The sequence below is a fragment of the Atractosteus spatula genome, chromosome 4 (assembly GCF_055471065.1).
Source record: "Atractosteus spatula isolate fAtrSpa1 chromosome 4, fAtrSpa1.hap1, whole genome shotgun sequence".
NCBI classification, from domain to species: Eukaryota; Metazoa; Chordata; class Actinopteri; order Semionotiformes; family Lepisosteidae; genus Atractosteus; species Atractosteus spatula.
This window is the reverse complement of record NC_142709.1, coordinates 4,265,729-4,282,362: the sequence shown is the minus strand read 5'-3', so window position 1 is coordinate 4,282,362 and position 16,634 is coordinate 4,265,729. Positions and strand designations below refer to the sequence as shown.

At 39.9% G+C, this 16,634-nt stretch overlaps 1 protein-coding gene across 8 annotated transcripts in view; it reads left to right on the top strand.

Moving 5' to 3' along the window:
• The window catches only part of dmd (dystrophin), a 721,300-nt gene that overhangs the window by 628,749 nt on the left and 75,917 nt on the right, over nt 1-16,634 (top strand). For all 8 annotated transcript variants that reach the window (XM_088914984.1, XM_088914986.1, XM_088914981.1 and 5 more), the window contains one exon: nt 176-229. In XM_088914984.1, coding sequence (XP_088771110.1) covers nt 176-229 — 54 coding nt within the window. The remainder of the gene's footprint in view (nt 1-175; nt 230-16,634) is intronic.

The window sequence follows — 16,634 nt, the reverse complement described above, 5'->3', positions numbered from 1 at the left end:
CCAGTGTGCTGATAAGGTTTAACATCCTTGTGTGCAAAGAGAAATAACCTTGCCCTTGGTCTGTGTTGCCGTGCTAATCGCAAGAATGGGTAAACGGAGGGCTGGCCACATGTCTGAGGAAACAGAGTGAAAACGTGTCCTGAGTACATTAAAAAGTTTTCATTTTTGTGTGCAGAAAAGAAAAGGGAATGAGGCTTCTACCAGAAAGCGGACCTGAAGTAATGGAAAGGTAGGAGAAACAGCTAGTGGAGTTCCATACATCAGTGACGTGTAAAAGCATGCAGCACATACAGTAATAATGCTGCACAGAACTCACAAACATGCTACATATGCATGCAAAGATATACATATAGGAAACAGCCTAAGCCTGGGACAGCAAAGGGAACTATTTCTGTAGTGTATAATTGGAAATCAGTATAAATAATTAGGCAAATACACAAATGCCTCTGTATTTCTAGCTAAAAAAATCTTTAAGAGAAATCTGGGGTTTTCTTCAGTCTAGCTGCTATTCCAACAGTGAAATAAAAGGAAACAGTTAACACAACAACAACTGTGATCGCAGTGCCAGCTTATTAATTATACACTTGAAGTCATTTTTTTCTTAGCAATTCAAGAGCATGCCAGCTTCTCTTTTGGATGACAACATTTAATATTTATGGGGAGAGTTCAATGTGGTATAATTTCAATTTGTCTTATTTCCAGTTTTCTGCAGTACATTGTAGGATCAAACTACTGCCCTGGCCTTTTTCCAGTCATTTTGCTTATTCAGACACCGTACCAATTTTAGACTGTAAAAAAAAAGTGTTTGCAGAGAATAAAAAATGGTTTGGAAGCAGATTGTTCTGTTTAAGTCATTTGTTTAGGAGGCAGCAATTGATTTAGCCATGAGGGGCACATAAATATTTCTGTATTTCTAATAATGTTTAATTCGGCTTTTATTTGTTTGATTTTTTTCGAGTTTATTGAAGGTATAAAGCAAAAAAACACACAAAGAGGACAGACAACAGACAACCATTAGGCTACATCATCCATTCTATGTACAAAAAAGGCAGAAGAGGCCTGTGATATGCAAAAGCAATGAGCTATGAATACCCACAATCCATAGCAACTGCACACTCTTAAAAAACGCCATAACCATGGAGGGTGCCACTCGTGAGAGAGATCGACGCAAAGATGAATTATGGGGTATATGCAAATTTAATTTTGATGACCCATTTTATTATTAAAAACGCAGCATCTAAAGAGACTTTAAACTCGGCTTATGCAAGCCTTGAAATTGTTCTATGCCTGTTTAAATCTTGCTCATGAAATCCCAAGAAAAGCGGCACAGATTTCACGGTTCCGTCAGGTCAGGAGCAGTGTGCTGAGATTGTGAAGAGAGGCTGGACTGCATTCTCAGACGTATGTGTTGAAATAGTCTGACCACATGAGGCTATTGGAGTATGCTTACTTGTCTCTAGGTATTAGTTCATTAGATTCAGTTTCAACACTCATGTATTGAAATCAGCACACGATTATGTTTAGCTCTCTTGTTTTCTGCAAGGTTTTCATATTTCTATTATATTTAATTCAACTAATAAGTACAGTTTTACACCTGCTGTGGTTTCTGTGATGTTGGCTGTGATGCGATACCCATTACAGCACCGATTACAATTCCCGTAAGAAGAGTAAACTTTCAACACTGATTGTATTTAAAGTGCACAACTTTTCATTTTTTTGCTAGATTAAACATTCCGGGCTTTGCACAGGTGTCAGACAGGTGTGACAGGTGTTTCAAAAGGTTGTAATCACAGCCTTCGTCTCTTTCAGCTTCACTTTTCAGGGTGTCCAGGTTGTGCATTTCCATTGCAAGTAAAAGTCTGATGACATTTTTGAGTTACTGTACTAATTGTCTAACTCAAATACATAAAATTCAACGGACAAATATTGTTCACAGTTGCATTGCAGAATTATGTTATTTTTAAATTAAAATACGCTGTTTCCAATTCATTTGTAAATTAAGCTTCAGTCCAGGACTGTGAATCTTAATGTTAAAGTTTAATAAATGTTAATATAGAGATAACAGCACTCATTGAGCCTGTTACAAGGTAACACAGGTGATAAAGCCCTAACCTTAACTCCTACAAAATCGGAAAATTAATTGCATTAGTGCATTTAATCCCAAATGAGCCAAAAAAAATTAAAAAATAAAATATAGAAAGAATTGCTAGCTACAAAGGTGGGATTCATCTGCGTGGTGCAAGGCAGGCATTATGTGCCAGCTGCCCCACAATCAGGTCCTGGTAATGAGTAACTGCATCACCAATTCCACCATGGGGAAGCTTAGGTAGGTCAAACCCTTTAAGAATACCACACTCCTATCCGGGGGGAAGGGCACCACCCACTGGTCCCCCAATACCACTCACAGCAGCAGCTTGGTTGGGGTTTGAATTGAACTGGCTTGGTGAATGAAAGGCTAGTGAGAAACCGATTTCCCCACTGTGCTCAGCACCAGGGGGCTCCTGAGGGATCATGATTGAATCCTGGAAGGGCAGAGCTGCACACGCCTCATGGAAACAATTTAGGAAGTCATCTCTTGTAGTATCTCACTTTGCTAGACCAAAATCCAAACTCAATGTATAATCATTCCACTTCAAGCATCATTTACACCAGACACTATTGCTTGTGAAGTTGCTTATAAAGGCTGGTGTCACATCTCAGACTTCGTGCGACCAGCCTGCAGTCCCTTTAAGAAGGCGTAGACCTCATCCAATCAGATAACCCCTCACCTTACCTGTCCAGCACTGCACCTCCAAACCCCAGCATACTTTAGGGCTGTCTGCAGCAATGGGTTTGCTCTCCCGTTGAGCTCTACTCACTCCTTGTGTTTCGTCTCGGATTCCGCTTTCCTGATTTTCAGAATTACTTCCCTTTTGACTGCGGTTCAAGGACTTCGTTTCTGGCTTTACCGCATCAGCTACCTGGCGTTTTGGAATTCTGCCTTCTTTTCACCTACGATCTCTGGACTACGCTGTTTCTCGCCGTCTGGAAATGTTCACGAACGAAACAGCTGGTGGAAAGGCACAATAAAACTGATCCACAAGTCTCTTACCTCGTATTTTTCCTAATATGCCCTGCCAAAGAGAAACAGTCCTGTTTGAACTGATGTCCCTGTCTATCCATCCATTTCCTAACTGCTTCTTCCAGCTCGGGGTCAGGGGGGAGCCGGAGCCTATCCTGGCAAGCAACAGCTGCAAGTCAGGGTCCCCCCTGGACAGGTCACCAGGCAGACATACAGACACGCACACACTCGCACCTAGTGCCAGTTCTCCCAGAAAGCAATTAACCTACCAGTAGGTTTTGTATTGCGTGAGGAAACAGGAGCACGCAGAGGAAAGGCAGGAACAACATGCAGACTCCGCACAGATAGCATCCCAGGTCTGGAACTGAACCCAGGGCACCAGCGCTGCAAGACTCCGAAGCAAACCCCTGTGCCGCCCTGTCCCTGTCTAATTACGTCAAATCATGCCACTGTTTTACAGCTAAATGACAAGAAGACGTTTGATTTCACCTTTCTGTGTTTTTATTTGAATTCTCAACAGCCCTAATGTGAACCCAGGCCCCACAAAGTAACAGTCTGAAAGCCAGGGGGATTACAGAAACCCATCACATGTAAAAGCCCAAGAAATCAGTATTGATTTTTGCAGACAGAAACTTATTATTATTATTATTATTATTAACATATTATTCAGAAACGCTGCATAACTCTCATGACTTTGCTGTAGTTGGGCAACTTAATTAACTTCATGATATGGTAAAAAAAATAAATACGGCAGTCAAAGTGACATTTTTGTGGTTCACCAAACAATTAGCGACATAACAGTGTTATTTTGAAAGGGTGCACAGTAAACTTTAATTGGGATGTCATGAATCTAGACATTAATTATTCTTCATTCAAAAGTTACTGAGTCCTGCAGCTTTATAAAAATTGAAAAATTGCCCTTACTTTATGGAGGCACACTTCATTTTTTAAGTGCTGGCTCTCATTGCTGTTTTTATTGCTCTTAACACTTTTCTGACAACCAAAGCTTATGTATAACACGAGGCTATACACATAGTAATTGCAATATTTTTGCAGAAACATCTACAATACACACAATCGTTTTAATTGAAAAATATGCAGGAAAGGCTTTATCACATTAACCCTGCGGTTAATATTTTATCAGGGTGTAATGGCATACTGAAACACTTCAAAAATGCATCCATAGATTAGGTGGAACTTTTAGAGATATGTATTGTTAAATTGTTTTTCCTATGACATTATATTATCATTTGTATTCAGATTGTATTAAGTTAATTACATGTATGCTTTACTGAGTGAACGGGGATAAACCATTTGTTTTTCAACCTTACTTGTCTAACAGACTTTTAATAGCCAATACTTTACACAATACATCGAATGGTTTAAGTGGCTATGTCTACACCAAAAAGTTAAAGGTAATGATTTTATTAGATATTTTCTTCTTCTTTTGCAGGGGAATTGTTTCAGTTAGACTTTCCCAAGTCTTAGATTTCATGATTATATTAAATATTAACTGTGAATTTCTATCAAAGTCACACTTACATTTGAACTGACCTCTGTGTTATTCGCATCTGTGGTCCAGGAGCAATATTAAGGCTCAGGAAAGAAAAGTACTCTCTAAGAGCTAAAGGCAGGCATAATTTAGTGGAGAGTTTGTTGACAACGTGCTAGGTATAGTACTACTTTCTGGTGCCATAAAGTAAAAGTTTCTCATGAGGAGAAATTCCAAGTAGATGTTTTATCCTATTAGTTACAGGGGTGGTGCTAAACAGCTCTGCTTCTCTGACAGTTTAGCGACACTGTTCGAATTTATCTTTGAATCATTTGTTGGAACAAAGCAAAGAGATACCGGCATAGAGCAGAGGTAGTCAACCTTGACATTTTCATTCTGTGCTATTGCAGGACATTGAACCATCCAATAAATTAATTACTGAACTCATCCTTGAATGCTTAATTAACCCAGGTGTTTCAGATTGGTTTGAAAATTAAGGATCAGCTGGAGCAAAAACGTGCACTGGGAGAGAGGTCTCAATATAATCTACCACTTATATTTGGTAGATTATCAACTTAGTACATGTACTGTATGTTCCAAAACGTTTGCTGTAAGTTGGCATAACAAAGTATTGTGCAGGATAAAACAAAAACTTGAATCCATCTCTGAACCCATATAATTTTAAGAAAAGGCTAATTTTATATAATACAAAATTCTGATTCATACAGTAGAAGAGCATTTTCTATCAATTTTATTTTATTATAATTTATTTGTTTTCGTCAAAGGTAAGGTTAAAGGTAATGTCTTGGAACTGATTGTCAGTAGAAGTGGTCAAGTCTTTGCATTCATTTGCCCTTTTAAACAGAACAGGTTACCGGATTTTTTTTACCAGACATTCCAGGATTTAAGTCTGAGGTCAAACTGAATTGTAAAGGAGTCTATGGTGCTTCTGCAGTGACATGAAGGATAGGCTCCTATTCCTCTTGTGATTGTTCATGTGCTCATATATTAGGGAAGGCAATCTGGTCAGAGCCTTAGTCCAGTGGAATGGCAAATTGTACAGCAAGATGTTTTCTGGTGTGGTCAAAGTATTGTATACTCAAATCTAGAACTGAAAATAGTTATACTGTAACTGTTATCAGTGGTGTCCAGAAATTATGAGAGTTGAGTTAAAAGCCGAGATAGTTCTCAGGGACACAATTTTCAGACCCACCACAAATCATTTAACCCTGGATTGCCAGGTTTAGCTGCAAGTAACAAAAAATGTACAAATTTAAAAAGTTAGACATGATAAAATGTCTAAACCAAATTAAACTTACTGGATAATCTTCTATTCTCCATCCCCCACTAAAACCTGCTCAAATTATTGGTAAGTTTGTGCCTTGTTTCTAAACTAAAATAGATTATCAGTAACAGTGTCTGCTAAAAATTCATCTTAATTTAGCATACCTAACAGACATTTGGGGCCTGGTAGTAGGACAGATGTGGTCCCTAGGTTTCAGTTTGAGCACCACTGAATTGGAGCTAATCATTCTTAATGGCATGGAGTCAAAGTTGAAATTCCCAGAGCATGCTATTCACTACAGTTAATTATTGATGCCTACAATGCATAATGAGCGCAAGTAATCATTAGCAAGAAACACTACAGGAAACACAATGCTGGCAGCAAATGTTCTCTGTTTCAATCTGTCCTTGCCCGTTTCCCCTCTAGACAAAATAATAATCTGGGTTGGGAGAGATAAATTAAAAACTGCTCTGTACAGTAAGTAACAGTTCAATGAGCAACCCGAATGAGTGTAAGCTGAAGGGTCTACAGGCGCATAAAACTTTGTGGTCATCACAGAGTTAAAGTGATACGAAGGCAAGAATTGTTGGGGGCTGGGAAGTGACAAAGGTTATGGGAGCTTGAGGGTCACAGACAAATTGCAGTAATTGCTGCTTTCACCTGCTATGAGTCAAACCAAAAAACAACTTTGCCCTATCTGGAAAAAAGACAAAAGGCCAACAAATACCTACTTTTTGTATAGGTAGTTACAAGAAGCAGCTGACTTTTGTTTAGTAGATGGACTTAGTTTTTACAAAAACAAACAAGCCAACACAAACTGCCCGGCAGGGGCTTTAAGGTGGATCAGTACTAATTCCTTTCTCAAAGATGTCTGACATTGTCCTTTGTACATTGACAATAATGTCTAACAATAGATATTAGATTAAAACATAAGTAAGAGTGTTGATAAAATTTTATATATAAAATAATATTGTATTATAATATGACAATATATATATAATAAAACTTATCCTGAGAATAACCCCTCTTCATCATTAGTAGTGATTTAGTACTGTATCTGTCTGCTAGCAGTGAACATACAATGTATAGCTTTGGTAGTTGTGGTTCCTCTGATCCACATGTACTGTATTTGCATTACATCACTTTCTACCATGATGGTGATGGACCTGAAACACTGTATTATCTTTCTGTTTTTAATCTGATCTTGAAATATCTCAATAAAAAGTAAAACTGCGTCCATTCGCCCGATCAATAGTCTTGGCGTGAAAAAAAAAATGTTACTGGTTTTAGGATTCCACTGCTATCTTCTTTCACAACAGTACATGGAAACAAAGCAGGAGCTGCGAAGTGGATTAAAAATGGAAACTTTTCTCAGGTCTCTATGCTACTTGTGTTTAATGTCCATTGGGTGATTGCATCCATCTGTACTAAAATCATAGAAAATAATGTGTCATCTGCTCTCAGGAAGATGCAGTTATTGCCAGATCTAATAATTACAGAAGTTGTTAGCTTCCCCAAGCATCAATAATGCACACATTTCTTTTCGGTATTTAATTTAGGTGTTCAGCATCTGCTTTCCTCTCAAGGGCTCTTTACACATATAAAAATATACCTGACTTTGAAATGCAGTTTTGAAATCTAATTGAATTATTACAGCTTGCCTGGGACGAACATAATTTTGTGCTTAGTTTTCATATGAGTTACATTTCATTTTTCCATTTCATTAAACTAATTTGAATTAACAGAAAGGAATTTACTTTCTACCCAGGGCAACATAATGTAATAAAAACAGGAATAAATATTAGAACAAGCAGCATGGATTGCGACTGTGTCTTGCTTTAACTGCTTAGCTGTTAAATTCATTCACGGATCTCCAGCCCCACAGAATGATTTTTTTTAAATAAAGTTTAACAGTAGTTTGACAGTAGTATGCTCACTTCCAGTCTTTATCAGGTTGATAGACTTGAAATAACTCACTGTCCTTTAAAACAAAAGGCTGCATACTGTATAACAAAACTCTTGGCACTTCTGTTGTGGTTGTTTAAGCCACCAAAATGATGTACCCAATATATATTCTAACACAAATCTCAGTCCCATCTGTTACCCTGCCCTTACCCTGACTCTAAAACCCATAACTGCCCACTTAGTCTTAAACACCCGGGTACACAATACTGATTCCTGTGCCAGCAGTAATACCATGAATTACAGTAAAGGCAGTGTTCATAATCAGCTGGTTTTATGTTTTGACTATTTTAAAGTTATTGGTCATAGTAGTTTCCATAAACATAGTAAATTCCCTGCACCCTCTATGAAACTCATTATTGCAATCTTCCTTATGGATATAGCTGAAAACATGATTTCATTTAATTGAAAAGCAGTATAGCATTGTCATAGATCAAACAACAACAACAGCAGCAACACTAATAATACTTACTGTTCTTATTAATGGCAGATTGAACTTAAAAACAGTTATGGTATGAGGGTTAATATAATAAGTAAGGATTAACTCAGTCCTAATTAGTAGATATTAAAACATGTTAAGAAACCTAATGTGAGATATTAAAAAAGAAAGGTTTAATTTGATTAACTGACCAAACAACATGCCTTTTTAGATCATAATGTTTAGTCACTGGTATAAATAAAGCATCACAGCAAATGTCAATGGGAAGTAATAATCTTACACTGCGGTAATTAGTACACTTAATTTACATGTATTATTTGTTGCTTTCTGCAGCTCCCCTGCACAATCTTCTTAAGATCTGCAAGTTTTTAAATGAGAATGTTGGCGTAAAAACACCAAAGGATTTATATAATTCACTGAGCTCCAGAAGAGGATGCCACACAAGTTTTGTTGTGGTGAATAAAATATGCTCTTCCCTAAGGCTGCTGAAAATGCAGTTACATGACTACCTACTCCCTCCTCTAAATTTGCATCCCACCGGGTTTGTAATTTGTTAGTGGAAGAGTAAAGATGTTGATAAAAAACGTTTTTCAGATGCCAGCCTTCTAACAATCCGTACAGGAGGAAAAAAAAACAGTTGTGTAAAATTTCAGTTTTAGGACTTTAATATGCTTTCAGTTTTTCAATCTCGGACAGGTACTGTATCAAGATTAATGTGACCCATGTAGGTCTCCATGATACACTAACTATGGTGTATAACTAAGTAATGTGTTATAAATATATACCTACAACTGTATAACCGTGAGCTTGAATGTACTCGACACATACAGTAGCTGTTACATTTTCCGTGATGGTGTATACTTAGCCCCTCTGACACTACATGTCAGAAACCTAGCAAGTGTTGGTCTTAAGGAGAACAGAAGCAGCTTGTACTTGTACTGCAGTCTGCCCAGTGGTCAGCCGGTGGAAGGCGTCACATTTTAGGGCCAAGGGTCTGTCCAATGGTTTCAACGAACCCAGCCCCAGAGGGGCTCAGGCAGTTCAAAACACAGCATGAACCATAAGACACCGTACTCTCAATATTAATTTAAATATTGTCTGAAGTAAAGAAAGAAATTTAGCTGCAGTCACCAGATAACAAGAGAAAAGCTTATTTCATTGAAGAGCTTCTTAGATTTGTGTGTGTGTGTGAGTGGGGGGTATTAATATAGTGGCTTGTTTATACTGTAGTACTTGTGTATTTGCAGTCCTTTTCCAGCCCCATGACAACTGGTCACTTGGTGACTTGTTTATATATTATACATGGAATATATAAATGACACATATAAAGGCTAAAGCACTGAAAAGCTCATCGTTTTATGAATCCAGACCCGCGCTGTATCTGTCACTTTGGGTGAACAGTAAAACAGAAAACCCTCCTCATTTAACAGAGCCGAGATAAAATGGTGTGATGGGGGAGGCAGTAAGGGTGACAGGTAGATAAAAACGTGCGTGGCTTTTAAACGGTCAAAAACACTCGTTACAAACGCTTATAAGTGAACAATTTGTTTTAAAAAATTGTTAAATATAAAATTATCGCTATGGTGTTTTGAAACGGAAAATTCGTCTGAAATTCCTCTCCATCTCCGATAGTATAGTCATATTCAGAATCGAAGATTTCAAGTTTTATTTTTCTAAGTGGATTGAGCAATGCGTCTTTTATGGTATTTTTTTTCCCTGTTTAGGGAAAACAAATAATCATTATCGACCCAATTTCGCAGGTGATGGCTGGAATCTGCGATTATACGTTGCCGGCATCACATTAACAAGGCGCGATGCTGTGGAAGACAAAAAAAAAACGCATATCCCTCAAGAGGCGCTCCACCTTAAATCGTGCCTCTCCTCGTTATAAATCCCCGAATATTCTCATTTTTTGAGTAAAACCCAAGTTATGTGGTTGAATAGGTTGGGGGGAAGGGTGCTTGCTGTCGGTGGCTCCGCCTCGTCTGGCCGGCAGCTTCCCTGAGCCTTTGAACGCTTGGCTCCAGCTCGCTAGTGCAAGTTTCATCTCGGAGCTGGGCTCACCACTTACCGTGGTGGCTGGTGGATTTGCGTCTCGGCTTGAGATTCCTTCCAAAAAACACGCACACACACACACAAAAAAAAAAACAGGTTGCTGTAGGATTTTCCGAACGGCTGCAACCATGAGGGAGCAACTCAGAAAGTAAGTTTTATTGTGTACCCTCTCCTTTTTTTTTTTGTTTGTTTCGCTCAGGCCAGAATGCAAAGAAACGCGGATAATCTTTTAACTTCTCGCCGTGCGCGGTGGTTAGACGGTAGCGGTACCGAGGAGACCGCGGGCAGCGGGCATCGGCAGCTGGCGGACTCGCAGGCAGCGGCGGCAGATGTGTCTCTGTGAATCCGCAGCAGGTGTCCGATGGTTTCAAAACTCGGAAAGGGGGCTGCAGTTATTCGGGATGTGTCGATGGATGTGCTGAGTGCCGTGTAAAGCCTGGTATTTACTGGCACCGCGAGCGTACGTGAAGCAATCTCGGTTTTCCGTTTTATCATGCGGTAATTCCAATTTCTTTTATGCTTCGTAGGCATTTGAAACATCGAGGCACGCATTAACCAGACGAGAAAGCAGGTTTTTGTGCTGTTGACAGAGTGGCTTTATTCAGCATGGTTTGGAAACAGTGGTTCAGATAGACCATTGTGCATGTCTCCGTGTAGCCTGAAACAGCACCGAAGACCGCCGGTAGGAAAGTGCCATGGAACTTGGCTGATTTTAAATCACCTAAGTTTTTATCCGTGTACAGTAGTGCAGTCGTTTTTCTTCCTGTCTGTTAAAACGTCTGAATTAAAAAAAAACAACAATAAAGCATGCATAAATCCCTTAAAATGGACTGAGAAAAAATATGCTTTCGATGGGGAAGAATCCCGGCAGGTGTCTGTCTGTACTAGTGGTCCGGAATGTATTCATTTACCGTGCTCGTATAGTGTTTCACTTCACACAGGGAGGGCACTGTGCCTCTTACTGCAGCTATTGATGAGTTGACAATCTTTTTAAAACACCGAGGCATTTTAGTGTACGTTCGCAGGTTTTGTTTTTTTGAAAAAATAAGACCTTTTACAATGTGAAGTTCCCTTTCGTGAAACTACAGGTTTTTCTCTATGATAGAGTTGGTGTGTGAGCGGTGAAGATGCTACAAAATAACGTCACGGGCCTTTAACTGGTTATTAACAGTTTACTCGGAGGGTCGTAATCTCATATCGGTGAGAATTTAGCGGCGGTTCGGTCCTTTGATGTGGAATTGCGCCTTGCTCTGGGGTGTAATTGATCTGACACGGGGTGCAGGCAATCGGCTACGAATAAGTAAACAAAATTGGGCCATGGATCAGCCTGTTAGCACGATTGATAGGATATTGGATATACAGAGCTCTCCGTATCGACAATAGGAGAGACGTCTCCTTGTATGTTTTGAAGTTGATCTGCCTTGCTTCAAACAAGATGCATGATATATGCACCACTGATGAACTGAGATTACAGTATACTGATCGTTTGGATCGTTCACAAACTGTCCCCATCGCTTTGCAGAGCTTTGGATCATTGAGCCGAGCACAGTATTGTACAGTTAAACGCACATCTTCAAATTCAACATGCATTTACTCTGCGAGAAATTGTAGCTAACGTGTACTACGTTTGCCGTTAACAAATAAAAAGCTGAAAATCAATTCTTTGTGTGTTGTCCAGTTAGACTGTTTTAGTCACCTCACCACCAGGACTGTGTTGTCTTTACCGAATAGTATCATGACATTACAACGTTGTTTATTTATATTGTACGTATGTCTACTGTGCGTGCAGTTTATTCTTTAAGTGGGGTAGTGTGTACATTTAAAATGTATGATGCAAAAGAAGTACTCTGCGTTATTTACTTGTGGTAACACAAAGCACATACTATTACAGACATTACATGTAATGGGAATCACTGCATAGGAATTCAGTGGATATAAAGAATATATTTCAAATTGATAAAAGCAACGATAGCATAATAATAACTACAACAGCAATATTGGCTGTTGTTACACATACGTAAAAGACCGGTATTTGTTAAGCTCTTGCAGAAAAATGAAACAGTTACGCACACTGGGCACCGTGAAGTGGAAGTTCTTAAATTAAGTTCGGGAGGGATAACGACAGACAAGCCAATCTCACCCAACTGTTTTGAACAGTAATATAAACAAAAACCACATCTATAACAGGCGGCTCTTCTCCCATTTTTTCGCATTTATTCCTCCTCCACGGCAGCTCCAAATCACAGCTGCCCCTTGGTTAACTCCTCTCTCTGAATGTGTGGTCGAGTCTCCCAGCCCTCTGGCCAGGAGGCTGCCTCTTCACCAAGTCGGTTAAGCCAAAACCTGTTACACTGAAATACTGAAACATCGTTGAACATCACTAAAACATCCCGGTTCTTGGATGTCGTTATTCCTTCGGGAATGTACTGCGTTTTCTAGATTCAAACTTACTGAGTTTCTACATTTTGTAAGAGGCGATCTAAAAATGATTCTTAGAAATTCTTGGTCTAGGAAGAAACGTATTGCGAAACAAAATCACGTATGCCTGCTCAAAGCTCAGCGCAGGTATGTTTTTTTTATGTTGTTTGTATACAGAGAGCAACGACAGATCCCCTTTTAAGAGCCATTCATCCTGCCCAAGGGCTGAATGTACAGTGGCTATAGCAGCTGATTACCTCTGTCATCAAGTACTGTACGTCTGGCAGGTGAACAGCACACCAGCGCTCTCGCCCTCTTTGATTACACGTGTGATTATAAATACAGTGCTAACCTTAGCATTATACAGTAGTTCGAAAGTGGAACGTATGTGACATCTTAACCAGTGTTATTTTGGAAGTTATTGCAGTGCCACACGCATCCATCCAAGCAGTCAAACCATCCATCCATTGTGAGAAAAGTGCTCACCCTGGTGAGCCTCACCAACACGCCAGAGCCGGTCCTACAGGCAGGGAGTGCAAAGAGAGACAGATCGCCTGCGACTGCTGGCTGATCATAGTGTTACGTGTCACCTGGATTCTCCTAGAAACTGTGGGTCTCAGGGTTGTAGGGAGGGGATTTTTTCAGTAAGAGAATCCTGTATTTGGCATTCTACAGATCTCTGAAAAAAAAGTCTTTACGAGGATGTGCAAACACAAACGGGTCAAATACAAAACTGAGAATTGTGGACTTATTAGGTCTGGCCTAATTGCTTTTCACGACATGCAGCTTCTTAAGACTTCATCACAGATCCGCGCAGAGAAAAAGGTCGGTTTTACTGTATTTGTATTGTTTATCTGTGCAATTATTTCAACGACACAAGCAAAGGCTGAGCCTTGAACTGCCGTAGAGAGCAGTTGTTGTCATAAGCATATATTCTTTCCTTACTGCAGTAAAAAACAACAACAACAACGTCTTGCTTTTATTGAATTTGATGAACCTTCAATTTGATGCATCTTTTGTGCATTCTTCGAGTGGCCTTGTACTGCATCAGAACGGAGGCTTCTAAAAATAATTGAAACGAAATGCAAATCTGCCGTTAAATATGTGAGCTTATCGAAATGTTAACAAAAAAACGAAACCGTGCAGCGTAAATACCCTGCCTTAGCTTCAGACATGGACACAAGTTGGCTGAGGGCCAGCTGATAGGAAAGATCCGCGTAATATTCATGCATTTGTGCTAAGGTGGCCATGAGTCAGTTTATGACTGACCTGTGTGTATTTGGGCCTTCCTCTCAATTAAAATATGTGCTGATCAAAGTGCGATTGATGCTCCTGGAGTGAGAGGTTCTTCCCTAGTGAAAAGATGAATGCTGAGGAGTGAAAATTATCAGTTGAAAAGGCTGTTGGATGACTGTGGTCTTTTCAGTCAGAAGCTTATGTAGCAGAACATATCTATTTGTTTTTGGTTACAAACTTTCGCCCTTGTTTCCCGTGCAGTATACTTAATATACTTGTCCTGTTTGAGCACTTGCTTTATGCATTCAAATGAGATCTGTTGTTTATTTCTTTTCCAATGCATTTTCTTATAGCACTTGTGGTTTCTTAATTACGAACCCATTCCTTGCTTTCTCTGTCATATTTTGAAACCTCTCTATTATTTTATGTGTACGTTTTATAAGATGTTTAATTTTTACTTGTTTATTTTTCAACACATGGGAATCACTAAACGTATTCTGTGGATATATTTATATAGGCACTGAACGTAACGGGCAAAAACTATTTTCTTATTTTAAACCTTGAGGGTGAATGACTTTAGTTGCTTCTTGCACATGTACTTTAATATCATAAACATTTGGCTGCCTTAAAGCATCGTAACATATTGTAAAAGCTGATTATAGAAATATTATACTGTTTTCATCAGCATTAAAAAACTAGGTTTATTCAGAACTTTGCCTTAGACTAATGCAGAAATGCAGAAATGAACAGCACAGTATAGTGAAGAGCAGGAAGCTCACTTTTTTATCCTTACATTTTTTTTGTTTCCTATGTCTGTGTGGCGCTGCTTCTTATCACTTTCACCAGTGTTAGCTGTTCTAAAGATATTTTGGATTTAAAGTGCAGTTAGGGCAGCTGTAACCGAACTCTGAAAGTAGTTCATTCTTTAAGATGTTGAAATGGTAAGTCGCATCAGTATGTGTCACCTGCCAAGGAGCAAGAAAAGGTTAATTTCCCGGCGTAGAGCAGAAAGGGAAAAAAAAACAATATTTCGGCTGGTGAGCCTTCTCCAGGATAATTCCATGCTTTTTTACGTGGAATTAAACTTTGCTTGTTCCATGCGTAAGCTGGTTTAGAGCGGCCCTGAGAGAGGACTATTAATCAGGGTAGAATAGATTTGTACACCTTTCCATTGTGTGTCACTTCTGCTTTGTTGCTGTGGAACATCCTTCATTAAGTATCAAAAGCAGCCATGGAGACAGGAGCGATCTTACCTATGGGGAAGCCTGGGTGATTGCCCAGGGCTCTGTTCTTGGATGGGGGGCTGTCCTGTCAGCCAGTGGGGCTGAGAAATACTAGATGACCTCCAGAAGAATCCATCAATTACATGACCCGGTGACTAGAAAGAAAAACCTGATAGTGTTTTCATCTGTTTCAGTTTTCTTAAATGACAAAAAAGCCCCATGGCAACTAGTTTCTGGATGTCTGCTTGCCTTTCACAGGTGCTCTTTTCCACGTGCCTTCGTGGGTAGAATTTTTTTATGACGCCCTCACGTGATTGACCTAGCTAGTGCTGCAGCCAGCCATATTTTGGTTTAGAAAATGCCGCTCTCACCTCATCAAACTGTCTGAGGTTACGTTGCAGCGTACCTGCGCAATTGCTGGCCAAAAACAATGAATGGAAAGAGATTATCCACACGGGGTAGAAGAATGAAACAAAAAAAAACACAGAGAAGAAACGACACAAAAACGAAAGAGAAGCAGCCACGTGGGCTACAGTGCAGAAGTAGTGTTGCACCTAGTGCGGTCATGGAGGGAGAAGGACCGCCAGCGACAGACCCCAGCTTTTCCGTTCTGTAGCAGAAACTCAGTACAGAAGCACAGAGGCAATCGGCAAGAGTCAAGCGTCACAGACACTCTTGCTCCTCCCGACGAGGGCGACTTTGTCGCAGTTGGGATTGTCTAGATCCTTGCCAGTGTGCTGTAATGGGAACTTGGCTGCTCCCAGGCGACTCAGCACTTTGGGCTCAAGGCACAAGCGACAGAGAAAGCCGTGACGTGGTTAGGTACGATAAGATCACTTTATTGGCCACATACAATTTCTTGCATTAGGAATTTGTCTTTTCACAGACCCCAGCTTGCTCTCCATGGACACACAGACAGGGAGAGAAGCTGGGGGTCAGAGCGCAGGGTCAGCCATTTATACGGCACCCTGGAGCAACTCGGGTTAAGGGCCTTGCTCAGGGGCCCAACGGAGTGGGATTCCTCTGCCGGCCGCGGGATTTGAACCAGCAACCTTCCAGCAACAGGCTGCACCACCCCAGGGCATGAGAGGGGCCTGTCCAGATAACGGACATGGGTTTCCCTAAGGTTTTCTAGGTTTTCCTAGAGAAAATTCCAAAATTGGTGAGAAAATCACTTGGAAATGGATAGTTTATTCTCAGCCTTCTACTTCAGTGTCTTGTATTTCCTATAGACTTTTTGCGAATAGGGAGGACATTTTGTCCATTGAGGACTTGATAGTGAAAAACATCTCTAATGCCTGTTAAATGACCACCATCATTCCAGAGTGCATATAACACCCACCAGTTGCAGATTAAATTAAAGACAGGCGAATTAAAATACTAGCCAGAAAAGTTTGATCCAGTCATGAGTGAGCATGTGAGGACAGCCAAAAAGGAGACCATTAAAGATAACTATTTCTGTC